Source organism: Dipodomys merriami, unplaced genomic scaffold (assembly GCF_024711535.1).
Source record: "Dipodomys merriami isolate MVZ:Mamm:240054 unplaced genomic scaffold, mDipMer1.0.p SCAF_35, whole genome shotgun sequence".
In the NCBI taxonomy this organism is placed as follows: Eukaryota; Metazoa; Chordata; class Mammalia; order Rodentia; family Heteromyidae; genus Dipodomys; species Dipodomys merriami.
This window is the reverse complement of record NW_027205048.1, coordinates 14,914,451-14,937,213: the sequence shown is the minus strand read 5'-3', so window position 1 is coordinate 14,937,213 and position 22,763 is coordinate 14,914,451. Positions and strand designations below refer to the sequence as shown.

Here is a 22,763-nt window from a genome sequence, read left to right as displayed (position 1 = left end):
CGGTCTGGATGTCAGTGCGCCTGCGCGACCTCCCAGCTGCGAGCTGCGGGGCCGGGGCCCCGGGCCCTGAGCGACGCGCGACCCGGCGTCGGCAGCGTCCCGGAAGTCCAGGCTACCAGTGAAGGGCGGGGCCTTGTCGTCGTCCTGCAGCCCCTGAGGTCTCTTCGCGGGGACCGCGGGACCCTGCCCCTTCCCCCGCCGACCCTGCAGAGTGCGGGCGTTGTGCGTGCGTGCGTGCAGGGCCGCCCCCAGGCGGCGCAGGTCCGGCCTCGGCCTCGCCAGCCCCGCGAGGTAGGTGCCGCTGGCCGCGCACGCGCACCGAGCGATGCGCGACCCCATGGGGACCCGGCCCCACCGCCCCAAAAGCCCTCGAGGACGCCGCCTGCCCGGGGCGAGCCTTGGCCGGCGTGGCTGCTCCCGGCCCTGCGGGAGGCGCTGCGGACGCCGCGGCCTGCGGTGCTCCCGGGCCAGTGGGGATCGACTTAAGCCGGAGACCTGAGCCCCTCGGGACAGAACTCGAGGGAAAGAGCCGCGGCGGCCGCCGGAAGCGGCCCAGCCCGGTCAGATCCATTCAAGAAAAGCTGGATTCTTACTCGAGACTCCTTGATCGTTACTGTCTGTACTACAGAAGTGGGTCTGACAGGCAGATCATCCACAGGTTATCGACTTGCACCTGTTGTGAAAGTTACCCTTTGGAATACAGGATTGTTAGAGAAGATAGCAGGCTTTCTGAGAATGACATCTCTATTTTTTTTTTTTTTTTGTAAAAAGATGGTCAGGGATCAGATATGTTTTGATTCTAAAAAACCCCGTTGAGTGCAGCATGAACACCTTTCTGCTTCTCATAACATAAAGGAAGGTTAGGAGGGGCTGGGAAGGTGGCTCAGTGGTAGAATGCTTGCCTCGCATGCATGAGGTCCTGGGTTTGATTCTTCAGCTGGAAGTGGTGCTGTGGCTCAAGTGGTAGAGCGCTAGCCTTGAGCTGGAGAGCTGAGGGACAGCGCCCAGGCCCAGAGTTCAAGCCCCACAATGGACAAATAAATAAAGGTCAGGAGACCCTCAGGCTCCCTGTCAGCCCACACTCTGCTTGATGAAATGCATCCTTCTGAAAATGTCTCAGTCTAGTTGGCCATATTGTGGATAGTAATCTTCCTTGACACAGCAGAGTCCACACCGTGGGAGGTGCCTTGAAATGGCCCTTAAAAGCACTCCTGTAATGTACACCTATTAAAAAGCCAGGATCAGAAAAATAACTTTTACAGCACCATGCCACCATGGCAGTATTGTCGCACCAGGGCATCATGGATAAAAGCAATCAATTGACTTATTTTTGAATGTGTAGTTTCAGTGGCATGAGTGCATGCACGTAGTTACACAGCCATCACCGCCATCCCATTTCCTTAGTTCTCCATCTCAGAAAACTTCAGTAAACAACTTCTCATTATCTCCTTGTACAGCTACCTGGCAACCACCTTTCTACTTTTCATCTTGAAATTTGATTATGAGCTTCATTTAGGTGAAATCATACAGCACTCTTCCTGTGTCAGCATTTCTCCTTGTTAAGATTACATAATTCCCTTTTGCACATACATGCCACACTTCATTATCAACCTGTCTATGGACCCTGGATTTGCTCACGTGCTATTGTGGAGATGAGCACACACAGGGCTTGAGTTCAAGCTCACTGCCACCCAAAAAGAAATCCAAACAGTGGATTAACAAAACTTTACTTTTCTCTGATGGGATAGTCCTAGTTTGTGTCATACTAGTTCTGTCATACAAATAGGACCATGTTCCTTCTGTCTTGTTCTAGCATCCTTACATCATGTACAAGGGGGCTAGCCACGTGGCCCATGATCTATCCAACAGGAAAAACAGGGAAGGGGGAAACTCACACTTCCTTTCCGTAAGTTGTACATACCGCTTCACCTTCTTCCTGTCAGCCAGAGCCTAACCACCAGGCAACAACAGCGCCATATTTTCATTGAGGTGGTCATATGCCCCAAAGTACAATGGCATTCCATTTCTGTGAAGAAAGGATCTGGGGATATTTCCAGACAGCTGGCAATCTGCTGCACTGCTAGACCAGTTAAGACTGACAAGGTCTGTTTCCACCTACGTTTTGCAGCAGTTTGACTCTTCTTTAATAAGACTGCATGGCTTTATTTTTGTTGTTGTTGTTGGTTGTTGTTGATCATGAGGCTTGAATTCAGGGCCTGGGTACTATCCCTGAGCTGCTTTTGCTCAAGGGAAGTGCTCTACCACTTGAGCCATAGTGCCACTTCTGGCTTTGAGTAGTTTATTGGAGATCAGAGTCTTGTGGACTTTTCTTCCCTGGGCTGGGCTAGCTTCAAATAATGATCCTTAGATCTCCGCCTCCTGGGTAGCAAGGATTACAGGCGTGAGCCACTGGTGCCCGACTCCCAACCCACTCTTAAAGCCAGTGTCACCTCTACAACTTACCCATGCCAGGATCACTTTTGCCTAAGCTACCATGGCCTGCAGCCACAGAAGCCCGTGGTTCTAATATGCGGATCCCATCGCTGCACAATCTTGAATGGTTCTGATGTGTGGATCCCATCGCTGCACAATCTTGAATCTTTGGGGGATTCTTTTTTCTCATGAACTCCAAAAGCACCTTTGCTGTACTAGAACTACCTTACACTTCTCTCCTGAGAAGACCCTGGACCTCCTAACACACACTTCTTTCCTGGGGAGACCCTGGGAGACTCCTAACACACTTCTCACTGTCATGCAGGTCTCAGTGTCACCTCCCCCAGAGAGCTCTCCCTGGAGAGGTGACTAGCTCCTAGCATCTCACGGTACCATCTCGTGGCCCTTGTTAGTACTGAAATTACCACTCACACTCCAGCAAACAATGCAGACCTCATTTCCCTAAAGGAGATTTGGGCTTAAGGGATTTGGTTTCTCTGAGTAGTAAATAGAAAACACTGATGGGAGAGACTTGTCTACTGCTACTTGAAAGTATTACTAAACTATCCTTTGAAAACATGGAACACTGAGAGCCAAGGACTGTGGTGGGACATGGAAAGGGTTCAAACTGCATTCTGTTTTGGCTTTTTAGTATCTATAATAGGTGGCAGCCTTTGTGGGGGCCCCCAGAAGAATTTATGCCTCAGAAAATGCCAAGATTTACTTACCATTAAATGGCATATGGGATCCCTGGAGATTTGTTGCAAGTGATGATTGCTTTGTACACCTGTGAGGAGTAAGAAGGCAGGTCAGAATCCACAGAACATTCTGGTTGAAGCTGAACCTGTGCCCATAGGTTCGGAAGCTCAGCTCTTAACTCTTGTTAAGGCCTTTGGACTGATTGAGTCAGGCCCACCCATAATTTCTAGGATAATCTCCCTCAATAAAAGCCAAAATACCTTCAGAGTATTTATGAATAACTGGGAACTGCAGCTATGTTCATTAGCTTTTTATAGTTGTGTCCAAAATAACCCAGAGAACAGCTTAAAGGAGGAATTTCTTTGTTCTGGTTCATAGTTCCAGAAGTTTCAGTCCATCAGGGGAGGACATGGAGCCATAGAGCAGTTCACATGGCAGCTAGGAAAGAGAGAGAGAGAGAGTATTAACGAATGCAGAGAGAATAATAAGTGGATGCTGGTGCCAGCTGACTTCTTCCTCCTCCAATTCCATCCACGCCCCCAAGCCTGTGTGATGGAACTTCCCACATTCAGGGCAGGTGCTCTCTCCATAAGTTAATCGCCCCTGGCAACCCCTCTACACCCTGGGTGCTTCTCTGTCCAGTCAGTCTAACTGCCAGGATTAACCATCATAGGTCAGTGTGGTGGCACATACCTGTAATCCTGGCAATGGGAAGGCAGAGGCAGAAGGATCACAAGTTCCAGGCCAGCCTGGGCTATGTAGCAAGGCCCTGCCAACCTCCCTCCACCCCCCATCAGTGCAATCATCTAGAGGAAAAAAAAAAAGACTATGGCTCAGATAACCTAGCCAAAGTGACATAAAAATGACCATAGTGAGAAGGGTGGCCTAATTTCTGGGTGTGAGACATTTTGAGACCTCAGAAAATGGCAAGCCACATTGCCAGGTTCCCAAATCAATCACTCTAGTATTAGGAAGCAATAATAATTAGAATCTGATTTCATAATTATTTTTTGTGGTTGCTTAAATGCAGAACAACTCATTCTGAGCCAAGGTGGTCCATAGATAAAATATTTTCCATAGATGTAATATGCTAGGACATAATCAGTAGTAGCATACAAATCTGGCTCCTAGAGTTACATCTTTACTTCTAACCATGTGTTCTGTTAACTCTCATCAGCCACGGCCTACAATATTAAATACTGATGGGTATAGTGCTATTATGGGATGTTTTGCATTTCAAGAAAAGATCTTCAGTAGCTTTTATTGGAGACCTGTGGGAAGTTATTATGTGTTCTACCTCTTATTTCAAGTATAATGTTCATTATTTTCAGAAATTTGGGGTAATACTGAGAAAACTAAAAAAAAGTCACTAATATAGCAGTAAGAAATAAGTACTATTAATTCTTAGGCTTTCATATATATGTTTTCATACTATTTATATAACCAAATCTTGCATTTTGTATAACATTTTCAATTAAATAATCCATGTAATTAATTTCTTTCTGAATATTTTAATGATTTTTGTGACATTACACCATGATTTATGTAACCATTCTCTCACTGTAATATTTACATTATTTCCAGCTATTTCTAATAATAAAGAATACCAGGGCCACCAGGTACTGGTGGCTCATGCCGATGATAATCCTAGCTATTCCAGCCACTGATATCTGAGGATCATGGTTCACAGCCAGCCCAAACCTGGACAGAAAAGGTTTTGACTCTTATCTCCAATTAACCATCAAAAAGCTGAGTTGGAGCTGTTGCTTAAATGGTACAGCACAAGCTGTGAGCAAAAAGCTCAGGGACACCACCCAGGCCCTGAGTTCAAGTTCCAGGACTGCCTGCCCCCTAACAAAAAAAAAAAAAAAAAAGGAAGTAAAAAAAAATGCCAAGGTGAACATTTTCATGTTATTTATACACATTTATCAGTAGTGCCTTCTTATTTATACTTAGAAGTAAAATTGGAGAAAGAAAAAAATAAAGCTTTAGAAACATATCAACAAGTCCTTCTCCATATTGTAACACGTGGCAACATCTATACACATCTTTTTTTCCTTCCCAGTTCTGGTAATTTAACTCAGGGCCTCATACTTGCTAAACAAGCATTCTACCACTTAAACCAGGCCCCACTCCAATAAAAATTGTTTTGGCAGATGATATAATCAAGTTGGTGTAATCATTTTCTAAGTTATCTAGGAACTGGTTAGTACATTTATTGTGAAATGAAAATAATCATTTATGCCTTAAAATGTGAGATGGTCATTTGTCTGTTACTAATGCAAGCCAGAATGCGTAGGCCTTCTCTGAATGGCGAATGTTTGCGTGGGACACTTGACTTTCGCTAATGGCTTTCATCTGCCTTCCCAGGTGATATCAGCTGCTAACATGCTCCCGCTTGACCTTATCAGCGACAGCAGTCTGCAGAAAGAACAGCCAGGAATGCTCAGTCACAGTGAGGGGCCGTTACCTACCTCCTCTCACGCTCTGTCCCCAGAGTCTTTGACATTTAATTAAGACCTGTCTCCTTCCTCTGTCACAGTGCCCATAAAGACAGCCAGGCAATCATGAAAGTTCTTTTACTGAAAGACTCAAAGGGGAATGACTGCGGCCAGGATCCCTACATCAGGGTAAGTGGCCGCACCTCCCCCCACCCCGCTAAACTAAAGCTCCCTTGTAATGGAGTCCAGGTGTCCGGTACTGGGTGGTAGGGGGCTCGAACTCAGTGGCTGTGGCATGGGATAAATTGTTAGTGTGATACTATTTCAAAATACATGTGAGTAATCAACACATAGATAACTTAGAAAATTATTTTCTCAGCTTGATTATAACTGATGTGTATTGGAGTGGGGCCTGGTTTACGTGGTGGAATGACACTGACCCTTTGCTTATTTTCAAAACAGTCCCGGCCAGTCCACAACTGCGTTGCTTTCATTTGCAGGAATTAGCACTGCATGGATTTCAAGCCACGTTGGTTCCTGTGCTGTCATTTGAGTTTTTGTCTCTCTCCAGTCTCTCTGAGAAGGTAAGGCCCACGGTCTCTGAACCCCATGTTAATGTAAGATCCTCGCTGACCCATTCTAGCCCATTTTACCACTGGCCGATGCAGACTGCCACACTGCCCTGCCATCTTCCTTCCCTGAGCCACTTCCAGCTCCATGGCGTGGGGCAGATTTAGACAGGGCTGGGCCAGCGCCGCCTCAGAGCTCCAGGACCTTTTTATTCATCTTCTCATTCAATCTGCCTGACCTCCGCATGGCAGACTGGAAAGCTGTGTTCCCAGTTTAAAAACTGAAGTTCTGCCAGGCGCCAGTGGCTCACGCCTGTCATCCTAGCTACTCAGGGGGCTGAGATCTGAGCACTGTAGTTCAAAGCCAGCCTGGGCAGGATGGTCCGTGAGACTCTTAACCTCCAATAAACTACTCAGAAAACTGGAAGTGGCGCTGTGGCTCAAGTGGTAGAGTTGGTTTGAGCCAAAGAGCTGAGGGCCAACACATAGGCCCAGAGTTCAAGCCCCACAGCTGACCAAAAATAAAAACAAAAACTGAAGTTCTAGGTTAGGCAACTCAGCCAAGGCCTCTAGCCATTAGAAGTAGGGCTGGACTCCAACCCAGGGCTTTTGTAGTTCTGCCAGGGGTAGGAGGCAGATAGTCCAGGAGACAGGCCACTGTCCTGGAAGGCTGAGGGGGTAACCCCGTGGTAGAACATTTGCCTGGCATGCATGAGGCTCTTGTTTTGATTCCCCAGCATGGCAGAACACAAGATTCAGTGCCCACAGCTTCTGTGGAATCAGATGTAGAGTGCAGCCCACCATGGCACATGTAAATGTTGGGAAGGACATCATCAGTATTACCTGGGGAACCTTGGGGTGGCATGAACTCTGCCCACTGCCGCAGGCGGGGTGAGGCGGCCTGTCCCGCCCCCTGTCCCCCCACCCCCTCCCCCGTCCCCCGCTCCCCTCATGCTCATTGCGTGTGGCAGCATCCTGTGAGTTTCTTGCTGGCAGTGCCGCTCCAGTGAACTAGCTCCCCTGGCCCGAGGCCGGGCATAGCTCCTGGTCCGCAGTCAGCACTGGTGGTGCAGGGTGGAGGTGGGAGGAGCTGCGGCGCCACTCCCCGCACAAGCAGGAGGTGCGTGGGATTGTGGTCACAGCTCCTTGGGAGCGGTCATAGGCGGGGCCTCTCTTGCTTTTTGGTGTGCAGCTGTCTCATCCCGAGGATTATGGGGGACTCATCCTTACCAGCCCCAGAGCAGTGGAAGCGGTGGAGCTGTGTCTGGAGAAAGAGAGTAAAACTGGAGGTGAGGTGGGCTGCTCTGAGCGCTGGGCTTCTGTTTCCTCTTGTTTCTCCCTCAGACACCAGATCTGCAGGCTGCTGCGCTCTTGCCGGAGGTGTGTGCTGTGCGCTGTGCGCTGTGCGCTGAGGCTGGGGGTCAGGAGCCAGGGGGAAGGCAGGGGTGGGCGTCTCTCCTTGCTTTTGAAATGTTCTCTCCCTGGACATTTGTGTCTCCCCTCAGAATGGATGAGGAGCCAGTTTTTCCCTCTGGAAATAGGAGAGTTACCACTTCCCTAATGACAAGAGAATTTAGCAAAGTATGAGGAATGGCCCATGCCCGCCGCACCCATGTGGCCTGCCATCTCGTGGACTTTCTTCCTCTGCTTCCCTGGCAGTGGTGTGCCCAGGCAAGACCCGTTCTCCAAACCCGCGTTTCAGATGACCTTTCTGAGCTCCACTGAGCAGCCTCTGCGCTAATGTTCATGGAGAGCCTGCTGTGCGTCAGGCTCTGAGTTAAATCCTTCATGTGTGTTCCCCTTCAGTACTAGGCACCGATTCACAAGGCGCTGCGCTCCGGGGTGGAGGTGTAGCAGGTGTGGGTAGCAGTGTGTAGACTTCAGAGCGCCTTAGGTCTGGGTTCACACAGCCATTCTGACCTTGGCAAGCGTTTGACCTCTGCCCCTCAGTGTCCTTGGCCTTGAGCAGGCCTCATAACCCCTGCATTGCAGGCTTGTTCTACTCCCGAGAACCACTGTGGCCAGATTCCCACTCTGCCAGGTGTCGTCCCCAGCCTACCCCATGAAGTGCATGCCATGCGTCAAGCCCCTGGGAAAGTGGGCCTGAAACACCCAGGGCACAAAGCTCTCAAGAGCATGCAGTGTCACGCCACGGCTCTGTGTCCTCGCTGCACAACCTTGCGTGCTGTAGAGGAGCACGCAGGCAGGCTCCTGGCTCGGGGCAGTGCGTGCGTGACCCGCGGTGGTGGCCGTGCGTCCCTGTGCTCACAGCCTCCCGTGGAAGAGAACGCGCCGGGCGAGCGTGCCAAGAAGCTCAGAGCTGGAGCCACTTGTTTCCAGCGTGGACAGAGGGAAGGCCAGGAGCATGCTGTCCTCTCCTAGGGAACTTCAGGGGCTTCGTCTCAAGAGAGTGAAGCTCATGAAGGAGAAACCCCAGAATGGACACGGCCACTGCTGTCCTGTTTAACAGTTCCAAAAGCATTTCCCATACACTTCCAAACTGATTCCCCCAACCGTCTACCACAGAGGTACTGTGCACCCCATTGTGGGTGAAGAAATGTTGGGGGTGGCCTGACTAGCCCGGCTGACGGGCAGAGCTGGCTCTGCAGACAGGCTTTTCTGTCCGAAGCTAGGGCCGGCGCCGTCACTGTTGTGCTGTGAGCCTTGGAAAAGGTTGTTCTAGTACGGGTAATTTTCTAATATTACTTAACATTAGTAGGGTAGGGAAGAAGGTGAGAGTGTGTTTCAGGTGGCTGTTTAAGAGGAATTTTAATGTACAGTAGCACAACTGAGTTGAGGGGCAAGTTAGGCTCATGTCACATTTATAGGCAGGTTAAACTATGTTGTTTCTTTACCTTCTTTCTACAAGTGTGTGAAACCCCTGTGGCCTTATAACATTTATATAACCCATCTTCTTTTTTTGTTGTTGTTGGTCATGGGGCTTGAACTCAGGGCCTTGGTGCTGTCCCTGAGCTTTTCTATCCAAGGTTAGTGCTCTACCACTTTGAGCCTCAGCTCCACTTCAGGTTTTCTGGTGGTTAACTGGTGATAGGAGTCTCACAGACTTTCTTGCCTGGGCTGGCTTTGAACCATGAACCTCAAATCTGAGCTTCCTGAGCAGCTTGGATTATAGGCATGATCTCCTAGCACCGGGCTAACCTACCTTCTTTGTAGATCTTTAATCCATATGTGAAGCTCTCTCTTTGTCACTGAATATTTTGTCTGTTAATGAGGGTAAAATATACTATGCCTATTAGATAATAAATAGGCCTTCTCATCTGAGATTATACTTTATTGACTACTTTCAGATTTACGTCCCAATTTAAACTGATGTATTGTTTTATTAGACTGGTTACTTTTTTAGAACCAGTGACTTTTTCTTTAAAGCTTAGATTTTTATCATAATATCACCTTGCAGGTTAATTCTTCAAATTCTGTTTTGTTCTGTTTGCTATACAATGCCAATGCTTGAAATGTCATCTGTGTAAATGAGTAAACTCAGGCAAGCATGCTGAAACCCTTACCAAAGTGAGTGCTGCCTGCAGATATGGATGATGTGAAAATGGAATTTTAGTTTGAGATGTTATTATCCTTTTTATTATTATTATTAAGTAGTCGTACTAAGAGGTTTCACTTCACATTAGATCGAGTACAATGTGAGATGCTGTTTGTTTGGTTATAATCTGCTTTGCTTATGAATTTCTCAGGACAAATAAAAGCTCATGGCAAAAATCAGAGTGGCTTCTTTGATATTTGCAGCTCACATCTAGTTTCATGTTTTGCAGCCTGGGAAAAGTCTCTGAAGGAGAACTGGAATGCTAAGCCTGTGTATGTGGTTGGAAATGCTACTGCTTCTCTAGGTAAGGAACTGGAAAGGTAGCCCAGCAAGCACAGATGGTCTGGGGCCGGGGGACATGGCAGCTGTCTGCTTGCCAGCTCACGCCGTGGCTGTCAACAGATCGCGTTCCAGGCCCTCGACTTAGGGGGCCTTCCCTTAGAGCTCCGGAGACAGGCAGTGCTCTCACTACAGGACAGCCAAGAGAGCACGCACACCAGAAGCCACCGCCACAGCCACCTCATCTCAGAGATGACACCCGCCCTTCCACCACCTTCCGCTCCATTCACACAGGTGGAAAGGCTGACACGGGCCTGAATCCCAGGGAACACTGGGGGCCACTATACTTCACGCCAGTTTACATCTGCTCACATGATGCGTTAGTGAGAAGCCGGTGGCGTCTGCGCTGCGGCCATCGTTTGTGGCTAGGCAGTGTATTGAGCGGCTCCTGAGTAGCATGCCCACAGCCACGTCTCTGCAGGAAGTCTTCCTCGTCAGTGTCCTCAGCAGATTGGCCATGGGTTTCCTGTGTGGAAGAGCCAGAGCCGAGGTCCGTCTGCCTTTTGCTCACGTCACAGCCTCACAGAGTGGCTGGGGCAGCCCCTCCCACACCCGAAACCACCTGCATTCATTGAGCTGGGTGTCCTCGTCCTCCCTTCCCGCCTCCTCAGCCTGGCCATGTCTGCACGTAACTCCTTTCCAAGCAGGCCTGTCTCCCTCACAAAACTGGGGCCGTGTGTGTGTACTGGTCCTGAGACTTGAACTCAGGGCTTAGACACCCTAAGCCTCTGTGCTCAAAGGACTAGCTCTACCATGTGAGCCACAGTTCCACTTCTGGCTTTTTTTTATTTTTTTTGGGGGGTGGGGGTTGGTTATGGGGCTTGAACTCTGGGCCTGGGCACTTTCCCTCAGCTCTTTAGCTCAAGGCTAGCACTCTGCCACTTGAGCCACAGTGCCACTTCCGGTTTTCTGGTGTTTTTGTTTTTGTTTTTTTGTTTTATTGGACGTAAGAGTCACGGACTTTCCTGCCCAGGCTGACTTTGAACCGTGATCCTCAGATCTCAGCCACCTGAGTAGCTAGGATTACAGGCGTGAGCCACCGGCACCCGGCTCCTTCTGGATTTTTGTTTGTTCATTGGAGATGAGAGTCTTACAGGCTTCTTTGCTTGGGCTGGCCTCGAACCTCAGTCCTCAGCTCTCAGCCTCCTGAACAGCCAGGATTATAGCCGTGAGCCACCAGTGTCCAGCTTAAAACAAGGGTTTTCTAGAGACTCCTACAAAGCGTGGTAGATCCCAAAAGCTGGCCATCTTCTGACTGGTCAGAACGTAGCCTTCACTGAGCTCCTTCCCTGCGGCCAGAGGTTGGTTTTCCCAGGGCCTCATACAGTCTTAGGTCCACGGGTTTGGTGTTTTCAACTCTTGGAGATGAGTCACGAAGTTCTGAAGGGTGAATCCAGACAAAGTGTCAGGCCAGGACCAGCAGCTCCCTCTCCAGCGGGACATCAGTGAGCTTCCTATTCGACCTGGGTGCAATTTATAAAGCCATTTGCCCTGGGATGTGCACATTTGAAAGCCATATAGAAACAAAAAGACTTTGATAGCCATTTAAGGAAATACATTTCTTTGTTTCTTTCCAGTGAGTAAAATTGGCCTGAATACTGAAGGAGAAAACTCTGGAAATGCAGAAAAGCTTGCAGAGTACATTTGTTCCAGTGAGTATGACCCCAAATGAGACGCACCCAGTGTTTGTTGGTGCCACAGCCTCTAGCTCAGGGTGTGTTCTCAGAGGTGTTCGGGCTCAAGGACTGGAACCTGTGCGTAACAGTGACTGTTTACATTGTGTGTGTGTGAGAGAGAGCGTGCGTGCGTGCGAGGCTCGGGCTGCGTCCCTTTCCCTCCTATCCCAAAAGATTTGAGTAACACTTGAGCGACCCTCAGAGGAAAACGTGTGGAGACGAGGCTGCGCAGAGGCCACCTGAAGGGCTCCCGAGGACAGCAGAGGCGCCGGCGCTCGCTGCTGCTCTCCCGTCTGAGCGCTTGCTCTCTTCCTCTGAGGAACTGCTCTTCTTTAACTCCCCCCAAAATACTTGCTCCCAGGGAAAGATCTGACTCCAGAAGCTCAATGTTAAGCCAAATGTGGAAGAGGGTGTCGAGTGGCACTGTTTTTCAGGTGTTTGTGTTTCAGTGGGAATCAGCTAATTATGGAGTTCTGGGCTGAAGGATACAGAGCAGAGATCCTTGGAGCGAGGGATGGGAAGACGAAGCGTGCTGTGCTGTGTAGGGCGGTGGTCTTACCCTAGGTTGCATCTGCCTCCCTCCCCTGTGCGCCATTCCAGCTGTGGACTGGGGCTCGCATGGCCACGCAGGACTGAAGCGGAGTCCTCTTACCGTACGGTACTGAGGAGGAAATTGGGAAGTTGCCCAAGGGCAGAAGGGCCAGGCGTTGTAGGCTTTGCGAGCAGTGTTCGCCATCAAAACTGGTAAAAGCAGCTGTGGCAGGAGAGCAGCTGTAGACGGTACACAGCTCTGGGATTTGGCTCCTACCCAGGAGTGTTATTTGCCAACTCCTTTCCAGAATGATTTTGGCCTCTGCTGGCAGGGTCAGGCGCCGGGGCAGAGTGCTGGCCGCTGACCGTGTCCTCACCCTTGGGTGATGTTACTAGGGTTAGAAGGGAGAGGAGACACCTTCAGAAGGTCTCATGACTTTGAAACAAAAGTAGATGGTTTGGTTTTGGCAAAAATATTTTCAGACCAGGTGAATGGCTAATGCCTGTCACCCAGGAATTGCCTGCCTGGGAGGCTCTGTTCCTGGAGCTGGTGAGCACTCTGGACCTGGGCTCGGGTGGTTCTGCATTGGGAAGAAGCGGGCGGCGCGAGCGTGGCGGGGCTTCCGCAACCACTTGGGTCCCCTCCAGTCTGGGCTACAAGTCAGTATTTCCCATAGGCCTCTCCTCAGCTTCCGTAACTTGCGACTGTGTCTCACAGAAGCCCCCTGGTTGTAGTGAGGACTGAGGACAGCCGGCGCCTCCGGAGCTTCCGCTCTGAGGTTGACACATAGCCGCGGCTGTCAGCCCAGAAACTCGGGTGTCGTGTGGGGGTTGCTTTTAGGTTGCACCCAAGCCTCTTTCCCTTCCCCAGAGGTCAGGTGTGGGGCCGAAGACGCCAGGCCTCTGATCTCAGGGTCCGTTCCTCTGTCTACCAACACCCCTCCTGAAGAGTCACCCCAGGAGTCTAAACCCCGTCACGTTGGAAAGAGCTTATTATGCTTGAAGTGCTCCTCTCATCGCTGTGCCTCAGCAAGTTCTGGGCACTGTAGACGCGGTGTGCCGGGAACCAGGGTGAAGACTGAATGTGTACTTTCTATCGTATCAGTTTCACGGGTGGATGGGTGATCCAAAAAAAACCAAAAACAAGCAAGCCGCAAGCAGGCTGCGCTGGCCGGGTGTGGGGAGCGTCCTGCTAGTGCCAAATCCCGCACTGCGCACACTGGGAGGGGCGGGCGCGGCATCCTGCTGAGTCTCCCTGTCTCAGGCAGCTGCGCTGGCTGGGGAGTGGCAGCTCTGGCCACTCTGAGCAAACACCTGAGCGCGGAGAGGGGCCGCCAGTGCTGGGGCAGCCGCTCTGCACTAGGAGGGGCCGGAGCCTGCGTCTGGATGCCTCCAAAGCTCTTCCGTTTTCTTGCTCTTTATACTTTGTGAAGATCCCAGTCCAAAGTGTGTTCAGCTGTTCGCTGTTCGCTGTCAGATGAAGTCAAAGCATTTTTTGAAGTGAAGAAGGCAGGTTTGCAGGGTTTGTTTTTTTTTTTTGCCAGTGCTGAGCTCAGGGCCTGGGCGTGTCCTTGAGCTGCTTTTGCTCAAGGCTAGCACTCTACCACTTGAGACATGGCGCTTCCAGCTTTTTCTGTGTACGTGGTACTAAGGAATCAAACCCAGGGCTTCATGCATGCTAGGCCAGCACTCTACCACTAAGCCACCTTCCCAGCCCCAAAAGCAGGTTCTAAAAGCTCATCCCGCTCACATGTGGGTTTGGGCGTGTGCGCAGTGCTGACCAGTCGCCATGGCAGCATTTAGAGCCGGGCCACACCCTCAGGGCTGCTCTGTAGCCCAAGCACTGCTCTCCAGGGGGACTCAGGGATGTCTTGCTTTGCTCCACTAGGACCTTGCACCAGTATCCTATGCTAACAGACACAGTGCCGAGTTTTCTGTAGAAACTTCTAAGCTAGTCCTATGGGATACTCTGAAGCTGAAAACATAGCTCAGGAGACTGTAATTTGGGATACAAAATCTTCCCCATTTGCTGGTGACAACTGCTACTGGGGTGGGTGTTTGGCCGCCCCGGCCAGGGTTGGCTTTAGCTCAGCTCCTTGTCGCGTGATTTGTCCCCATGGTCATTGTTCTTACCATCGGCATAGGAGTTTGCTTCAGGGGTCTGTGGTGCAAGACACAGCGGGACTGAGAGCAAACCAACGCCAGGCCTTGTATTTCTAGTGCTGTTTATGAGGATGAAGGGCATGCATTGAACACTATATATATATATATAAACATTTTTATAAACATTTGCAATGAGTGTAAGGGTAGATCCTTGCACGCCTCGTGAGACAAAGTGCCAGCTTTTACAAGGACAAGCATTGGGTTGATAGATGGGAGGACAGTTTGTTTCCCATTTCAGGTCAGAGGCTGGGCTGTATTCAGTTTGATGCCTTGGTTCTGGAAGGAGGCCGAGGGGGGCCTGACTCAGTGCTCATCTCAGGCCCAGAGCCAGCAGGCGGCTTGGCTTGCTATGCCAGCAGGAGTAGGAAGGATCAGCATCATGTCTGAGCTGTCACGTGTCCCGTAACGGATGCGGGACTCATATCGTGGACACTCACCCTTGTCGCTGCTGGGGCACACTGCTCTGCGTCCTTCCAAAAGCCTTGGTTACTTCTAATTTATTGCCAATATGTCTGTAGCTTTGCAGATAGACTATAATAAATCTTCCATTTGTAATTAGTATATCCAAATAAAATTCTACTTGGTTTTAATGATTTTCTCCCCTACTGAACTTTGAAGCTCAATGTTAAAAGCTGAAAATCCATTTCCAGGGCTGTGGTACACAGGCTGATTCCTAGTTATTGCCTATTTATTTTACTTAACTATTATTACTTTAAGCAAGGCACGACTGCAAATATTTAGTGCTATTAACTCCACTGAGATGAATTAATTCAATCTCATAACTCATAGACAGTTCTCCCCCAGGAGAACTGTCTCTTCTAAAGGAAACCTAATTACAATTTAAATGGTAAAGGATAGATGACAGTTACAACTTTCATTAAGGAGACGGAGTCCTAAGAAGGCTGCCGGTCATCATGTGAACTGTCCTCCCGCACTTGGGAGTCCCTGCAGCCCGGCGCACTGTGGTTCCCTCAGAATCCTTGGCCTCGAAGCCGGGCGCTGGTGGCTCACGCCTGTAATCCTAGCTACTCAGGAGGCTGAGATCTGAGGATCGCGGTTCAAAGCCAGCCCGGGCAAGAAAGACTGTGAGACTCCTATCTCCAATAAACCACCAGGAAACTAGAAGTGGCACTGTAGCTCAAGTGGTAGAGCGCTCGTCTTGAGCTGAAGAGCTGAGGGACAGCGCCCAGGCCCAGAGTTCAAGCCCCACGACCGACCAAAAAAAAAAAAAAAAGAATCCTTGGCCTCAGTTGCTCATGATGGGCCGTCAAGTGCTCAGAGCACAAGACCTGGGTATGGTTACAGGTCTGCAGACACATAGGTTGCATGCCTAAGTAGCAGGCAGAGCACCTGCCTTGCAAACGTGAACCTCAGTACCACAAGAGAGAGAGAACGAGACAGAGAGCAAGCGAGAGAGAGAGAGAGCGAACACATGCCTTTTGGTCTTCAAAATCTGCAGACCCCTCCTCGGCTGCCTAGTACTGTGCTGGCACTGCAACACCCTTCCCCTCTGCCCTGACAGCCCAGCATGCCAGGCGCCCTCCCCGTCGCAGGGGGAGCGGGGCCGTGCAAGAATCGCTGTGTTAGGCATTGGATTGGCCTAGTTGGGTTGAAAATCAGCCAACATTAACTGTTGCATTGATGTGTTTGGGTTGAGAGGAAAATCCACAGACATCAAGCTTATCTCCAAATGAGTGAGTTGTCTTTGCCTTCATGAAGGGAGATAGCTGCAGTAGATCACCCCTCACTGGGCATATCAGTTTTTCTATGCAGTAGGGCCATGCCTTTCCTGGGAAGTTGGCTGAGCTGGTGACACCTGGCTAGGCTGTTGAAGTAGGCCAGCCTCTGCCTTCTGGGTGCCCTATACCATTGTGCCGTCCACTGCCCAATCTTGTGCACATTGTGACATGACAGATCTTAAGCACCCCCCCACCCCCAGCCATTCCTACATAGAGATCAGAATAAGACTGAGGAGCTCAGATCCCCTGGTAGACCCTGGCAGGCCTTTGGGCCTTATTGCCGTATTCTCATAGCTGTTCCAGGAAGAGTTTTGGCCCCTCGCCTCCTGCACGCCTGCCCGTCCTCCCATCATAGGCTGTTAACAGCAGATACACCTAGGCTCAGATGTACTGCAGTGGGTGAAGAACACAGCTTTGAAAAAGGCATCACTGGAAAAGAACCCAGCAGGCCTCATAGTTAACAATCCCCCATCCACTGTGAGCTCTTCTGTTGCCTCTTGTATTTACTTTAAATAAAGGAAACATCCACCCGTGTGCAGTGTTACATGCACTTCAGACAGACAGCCCGCAGCTATTCCTGTGGTTTAGTGCTGCTTCCAGGAGGCGGTACAGAGAGAACTTGTTTTGTTTCTTCTGACTGCTATCACTGGAGACCATGTGTCAGAGAGATGTTAAGGCTGGGGGAAGTTTGTAATGCTGTGGGTGAGTGACTCCTGCTAAAATTCCTGGTGTCGGATGGATGGATGTGGGGAAAATGGTTCTTCTCAGTGTTTTCACATTTGGGGGAAATTTTGGCATCTGACAACCCATCAGTTCTGCTGGATGGTATTGTTACAAATGGCTGTTCAAACTCTCACTGCAAGGGCTTAGGGCTGAATGTGCCCTTAGCTTTTCAGTGGCAGTGGGTGGCGGGCACAGACGGTGACACCGGGCCTCGCTGGGGGAGCAGGTGCCAGGGGTCGTGTCTGTCGGGGGCCGCGCTGAGCCACTCGTGGCTGCCAGTTCTCCACTGCCCCGCAGCATGAGCCCTGGCTGAGCCAGGGCTTCTTGCCAGATCCTCACCTTCCCGACTTCAACTGCAGATGTGCGTCCTAAACAGTGGCCGCGAGCCAGGAAGCCTCTTCCAGACCAGAGGAATTGCACACGTGCGAATGACAGCACACTTTGGGTGAATTTTACTTCTCACCCACATAACCTGGTATGTCCTTCATCTAATGACCATCACAGTCAGGCGTGGCAGCTGCTCTTCCCAAGCACAGGTGCTGGCACTGAGATGCGGGAGCGGAGCCCCTGACTCCGGAGCCCCTGACTGGCGCGGCCGCTGGGCCGGCAGAGCTCTCACCAAGTCTGGCTGTGTGCTTTCAGGGGAGCCGTCGGCCCTGCCTCTTCTGTTTCCCTGTGGGACCCTCAAGGGAGAGATCCTGCCGAAAATGCTCAAGGACAAAGGTGACTGACTTTGTAGACTGGAGATGGGGCGCGCTGAGGCCCAGGGAACTGGAGATGGGGTCCTGAGGCCCAGAGAACATACACAGGGCCACAGAGAGGCCGGGGCTCCCAGCTTCTGGCCTCCCCCACAAGCTGCCCTTGGACCTCATTTCTTGGTGTTTTAAATCTTGTCTGTGTGGGATTCATGGAGTGGCCAGTGACCATCCTGTGTTGGACAAATGCACACTGGCATCATGGGTCCAAACCATGGGTTCAAATCATGGCTTCTTGCCCTTGGTCTTCTATAATGGAGCTGGTCTCAATGGCTGAGTGGCTTGTTCCTGGAGGTTGTGTCATAGCTGGGCCCCTGCCGACAGTGTGCTGGGGCGGTGGCGGCTGTCTCACACCTAAGTACACTACAGTCTGTCCCCTGCTTTTGCTTGTGCCCAGGGATTCCTATGGAGAGCATAAATGTCTATCAGACAGTTCCACATCCGGGAATCCGAGAGAACCTGGGCAGCCACTATTCCAAACAGGTATGTGGTATGTCCAGGAAGAGCTGGCAGGGTGGCCCCCAGGCCGGGCAGAAGGAGCCGCGCCGGCTTTCCCACGTGCTTCTCCCACCCCAGCTGTGTGGCACTGAGGAAGTCACCTTTCTGCGTCTGTGAACGGGGAGTGGACCTGTCTCAACCATTCGTAAGGATTAGAGAAGATCATTCAGGCAGAAGTCTTCTTGTGAAGCACGGCTGATCTGACCAGTGCTCTCCGCTGTGTGGGGCTCAGGCTGAGCCGTGCCACGCGGAGCCCACTGCTCCGTCTGGGTTGAGCTTGGGGGGCCTCCAGCAAGGGAGGGCACTGCCTTCCTCATTCCCTTTCCCCTCGCACACGAGCAGGGTGGCCGGGGCTGGCGGAGCCAGGAAGCATCTCCGTCTCTCAAGGAGCGGGTCTCCTTTTCTCTTTCCCCACAGGGTGTCCCAGCCAGCATCGCATTTTTCAGTCCCTCTGGCCTTAAATTCAGCCTCAAGTGTATTCAGGAGTTATCTGGTGAAGACATGGATCAAATTAAGGTACGCTGCTCTTTGGGCGTAGATCTTTTCCATGAATGATGCTGGGGTGTGTGCGTCAGGTCAGAGGGTCCTTGGCCAGGCAGCTGGCAGGGCCGCTCTGTGGGGCTGGAAGGCCCCCGCCCTCACCCACGGCCTCCCTCAGCCTGTCCTCATTTGTGACGCATAGTCTTCACAGACCAGTGCATGTCCTCCCTGCATGGACTGTCCTGAGGTTGGAAGAGTGACCCCCGGTAAAGCACTTGGGAGAAGGGCACGGTGCCCACACTGGCCCCCATCCCCTCCCAAATTCCCAGCTGAACACTGCCAGATAGTTTCCTTTTGTAAGCATTCCTGTTCTAAAAGGACTTATATTGGCATTGTTTAGGAACTACACTTGTGAGTCTCCAGTAATCACAGCCCTGGGGTGTCTTAACGGAAATGCCCTTGAACTGCTGCCCTACTGCAGGTGCCACTCACAGGCGCGTCTCCAGACTGGAGCGGTAGGCTGAGGAATTGTGTCCTGCCCCTGGTCACACCGCTGTGACCCAGGAAGATGATGGCTGGCCATTGTCCATGGTGATCCACCACCCTGTCCCAAGGGGCAACTGGGCAGGGGGCAGAGTTCGTCTAGGCATAGCTCAGGCAATTCTCATGTAGGTGTCCAGCAAGACAGGGATGATTGTCCTTTTACAGCCAGGAAACTGAGGCTCAAAGAGGTTAAGCAGTCTGTCCGAGTCGGATAGTGAGTCACTGGGTGCCCAGCTCACCCGTGGGGCCCCGCAATAGGAAGGTAGCATCAATTCTGCAGTTTGCACACCTAGCACAGTGAGCACTGTGAGACATCGGGCTGGGACGCCAGGCTTGGCATAGGGTCTGCATGTCACAGGGCACTGCGCTGCTCCAACCCTAAGTCTGCCCCGTGGCATGGACAGAACTTGAGGCCACCCAGACCCAGCCACCTCCCAGCCCATATTGTCTTCCTGGGGTCCAGTATCGGGAAGACCGTACCCCAGAAAGGTATATCTTGTGATCATCTGTGAATTCCGAGGGAGGAAAAGGCTCAGATCAGACTCACTCTGACCAAGCTGCCGGCCACACACTGTCCTGCTATCTTCACGGTTGCCATGTGCTGGTCCCATCGTAGGGACTTCTTTAATTTTCTTAAACATAGTATCATACTGAGGTAGAATTCACCAACTATAACACTTAATTGTCTTAGTCGGTATATAATTCAAAAAATATAAGCCAGTGGTGTTCAGGATAGTCACAAAGTGTGCAACCATCACTACTATTTTCATTCTAGAATACTCTTATCACCTGAAAATAAACTGCACCCACCCACAGATACTGCTGTGTACCCCTCAGCCCTAGCAATCACTGATCTGTTTTCTGTCTCTGTATTCGTCCATTCTGGATGGAATCACAGAGTATGTGGCCTCACAGGCCTGGGCTCTGCGTTGTTCACCTTGTTGGTCATGCAGCAATACTTCATTCCTTGCCTGTTCAACCTCCAGTAGAGGAATATTCAGGAAGCCTACCTTATTCATGGATTGATTACTCAAGGTTTGATCAAACACAGATAAAATTCATCAAAAGAAATTCCCAAATAGTATGCTTTCATTTTCACACACGACACAGCTCAGTGGATGCAGGAGACTCTGTCAGTCCCACATTGTCAATTGTGCTTAAATCGTGTGATCTGCTGAGTTTTTCTGACCTTCATTTTGCAAACATATACAACTCTCGAGCATATGGTGCCCAAAAAGCAAGGTATTAAATAAAGTGCTCAGTGCTAGTGAAAATTTGAGATTTGCTTAAAGGTTGCATTCTATAGACATTAAAGATCTGCATTCCCAGTGCAGTCCTGAGCTCTGAGCACCCCAAGTGTGTCTGGTTTCCTGGGTGCTGGGCAGCTTGGAACCACATGCCCAGATTCCAAGCTACCATAAACCACACTTCACTACGCATTCATCGCTGATGGACAGTGAGGTTTTCCATGAATAAGACTCAGTTTTGAAACAAGCTTGTGTGGACGTGCTCTCATTTCTCTTCTAAACCCGAGAGTGAGTCTTGAGCTCTGTTTTACCGAGGATCAGATCAGCCCTTCGGCAGGGTTCCAGAAACAGAAGCAGAGCTGTGTACAGGCTAGGCACTTGCCCTGGCCACCCAGCCCTCTGCCTGTTCTTCCTCCTGGCCTCGCTCTACTGGACCCTGGGGATGGCATGCGCTCGCTCATGCTGAGATCATGGCTGCCCGCTTCAGATGAGCTGAAGACTTCACACAAGAGCGATGTCCTAACAGAAGAGCTCACACACAGCCCCTGCTGGGTCCTGAAGCCCTGCCTCCGTTCCTTTGCAGTTCATAGCCATCGGCCCCAGCACAGCTCGTGCTCTGGCTGCCGCAGGCCTGCCTGTGAGCTGCACCGCGGAGAGCCCCACGCCGCAAGCCCTGGCCACCGCCATCAAGAAGGCACTGCAGCTCCAAGGCCGCTGCTGAGCGCCTGGGCTTCACCCCAGGCAGCTGTCTTGGCCCTGCTCTTCCTTGGGGCAGTGGCAGTCTCAGGCTCGTGGGAAGCTGCCACTGCCGAACTCCTACCTCAAACCTAAGTGGAAGCATGGAGGTCAGAGAGGCCCAGCCCTGGGGCCCAGCATGCACCTCACTATCCTCCAAGAAGGCCGACACCGAAACCTGGCCCAGGTGCACACGGGCTTCCAGACCCTGCACCCTGAGATCAAATAAACCACACTGATGGAGTATGCTCACTACTGTGTCTTATTCTCCCTTGTGTGGTTTGCAGTCCAAGCTGTGTTCATGGGGAAATGGCTTTGCACTGAAAACATCAGTCAGTCAACATGTCTGTGTGATGAGGAAATTTGCTGTGTATGAAGTAGACTGGTGGCTCATGCCTGTCATCCTAGCTACTCAGGACGCTGAGATCTGAGGACCATGGTTCAAAGCCAGCCCAGGCAGGATAATCTGTAGGACTCATCTCCAGTAAACCACTAGAAAACCGGAAGTGGCACTGTGGTTCAAGCGGTAGAGCATTAGCCTTAAGCTGAAGAGTGTAGGGACAGCGCCCAGGCCGAGTTCAAGCCCTGCGACCAAAGAAAAAAAGATCTTGGGGGCTGGGAATGTGGCTTTAGCAGTAGAGTGCTTGCCCAGCATGCATGAAGCCCTGGGTTCCATTCCTCAGTACCACATACACAGAAAAAGCCAGAAATGGTGCTGTGGCTCAAGTGTTAGAGTGCTAGCCTTGAACAAAAGCAGCTCAGGGACAGTGTCCAGGCTCTGAATTGAAACTCCAGGACTGGCAACAACAACAACAAAAAAGACCTGTGTGAGCTATGGACAGTTGTAATTTGAGTCTAGACCTTCCGCTTGGTGCAGGTCAGTCAGATCAGCAGCTCCTCCAGCGTTGGAGACGGAGAGGGACTTACCTAGAAATGTGCAATTCTGCACAAAGACTTGAAAATGCCCCACATTTTCATTTCCAGTTCTTAAGTGCTAGCCTAGAATGTCTGTCTTTCAGTCCATAAGGGCTGGTGTTAGGAAAGGTCTCTGCACTATCCATGCTCCCCAGACCGGGAGGCTGGGCCTATGCTGAGCGCCTCCCACAGGCCCTTGTTGGCAAAGGCTGTCCATGAGTCAGCTCCATTCCTCATGACCTGACACCCAAAACTCACCTCGTATCAAACTCAAGTTAGTAGAAGGAACCATCCAGGACCCTTGGCTCTCCAAATCTTGGTGCTGTGGATGGCACATGGTTGATGTCTGTCCCCGGAGGTTTGGCATGGTGAGAGCCTGGTCCCCACCTGGCACCTGGGAGCTGATGGAAACTTAGGTAAGGCCAGGCCTTGCCCGACTGAAGTCAGACAACGAACAAGAAGCACTTGTTCTTGAAAGGCAGGTGTGAAGATGGCACAGAGGGACCAGGAAAAGCTGGCAAGGAAGCATGTAAAATTAAAGTAGGGGGCTGGGAAGGTGGCTTAGTCGTAGAGTGCTTGACTTGCATGCATGAGGCCCACATAAGCAAAAAAAGTGGGAAATGGGGCTGTGGCTCGTGGTAGAGCGCTAGCCTTGAGCTGAAGAACTGAGGGGCAGTGCCCAGGCCCAGAGTTCCAACCCCACGACCAACAATAAATAATA

General features: G+C 51.0%; 1 protein-coding gene and 1 long non-coding RNA gene across 4 annotated transcripts; one reads left to right on the top strand and one right to left on the bottom strand.

Moving 5' to 3' along the window:
* Nucleotides 1-54: 54 nt before the first annotated feature.
* Nucleotides 55-21,382, top strand: LOC138803981 (uroporphyrinogen-III synthase-like). Of its 3 annotated transcripts, XM_069988287.1 has the most exons (11): nucleotides 60-291; nucleotides 5,503-5,587; nucleotides 5,675-5,762; nucleotides 6,074-6,157; nucleotides 7,335-7,431; nucleotides 9,928-10,002; nucleotides 11,615-11,689; nucleotides 17,512-17,592; nucleotides 18,022-18,107; nucleotides 18,540-18,638; nucleotides 20,976-21,382. In XM_069988287.1, the coding sequence occupies exons 3-11, from the start codon at nucleotides 5,700-5,702 to the stop codon at nucleotides 21,111-21,113; spliced, it is 798 nt and encodes a 265-aa protein (XP_069844388.1). In that variant the 5' UTR covers nucleotides 60-291; nucleotides 5,503-5,587; nucleotides 5,675-5,699; the 3' UTR covers nucleotides 21,114-21,382. The 3 variants fall into 3 exon arrangements, with proteins under 3 accessions (XP_069844389.1, XP_069844388.1, XP_069844386.1); XM_069988288.1 differs by lacking the exons at nucleotides 5,503-5,587; nucleotides 20,976-21,382 and adding an exon at nucleotides 19,084-20,969 and having other exon boundaries at nucleotides 55-291; XM_069988285.1 differs by lacking the exon at nucleotides 5,503-5,587.
* Nucleotides 783-22,430, bottom strand: LOC138803982 (uncharacterized). The gene is made up of 4 exons (XR_011365110.1): nucleotides 22,301-22,430; nucleotides 3,393-3,570; nucleotides 3,162-3,220; nucleotides 783-2,379 (listed from the first exon to the last, which is right to left on the bottom strand). It is a non-coding gene; the product is annotated as an uncharacterized lncRNA (long non-coding RNA).
* Between the last annotated feature and the right edge of the window lie 333 nt (nucleotides 22,431-22,763).

Excerpts from the sequence above, each read along its gene's own strand:
- LOC138803981 (XM_069988285.1), top strand. The coding sequence starts at position 5,700 with ATGAAAGTTCTTTTACTGAAAGACTCAAAGGGGAATGACTGCGGCCAG. Across the intron at positions 18,108-18,539 it reads GCAGCCACTATTCCAAACAG|GGTGTCCCAGCCAGCATCGC; the intron begins GTATGTGGTATG and ends CTTTCCCCACAG. Across the intron at positions 18,639-20,975 it reads AAGACATGGATCAAATTAAG|TTCATAGCCATCGGCCCCAG; the intron begins GTACGCTGCTCT and ends GTTCCTTTGCAG.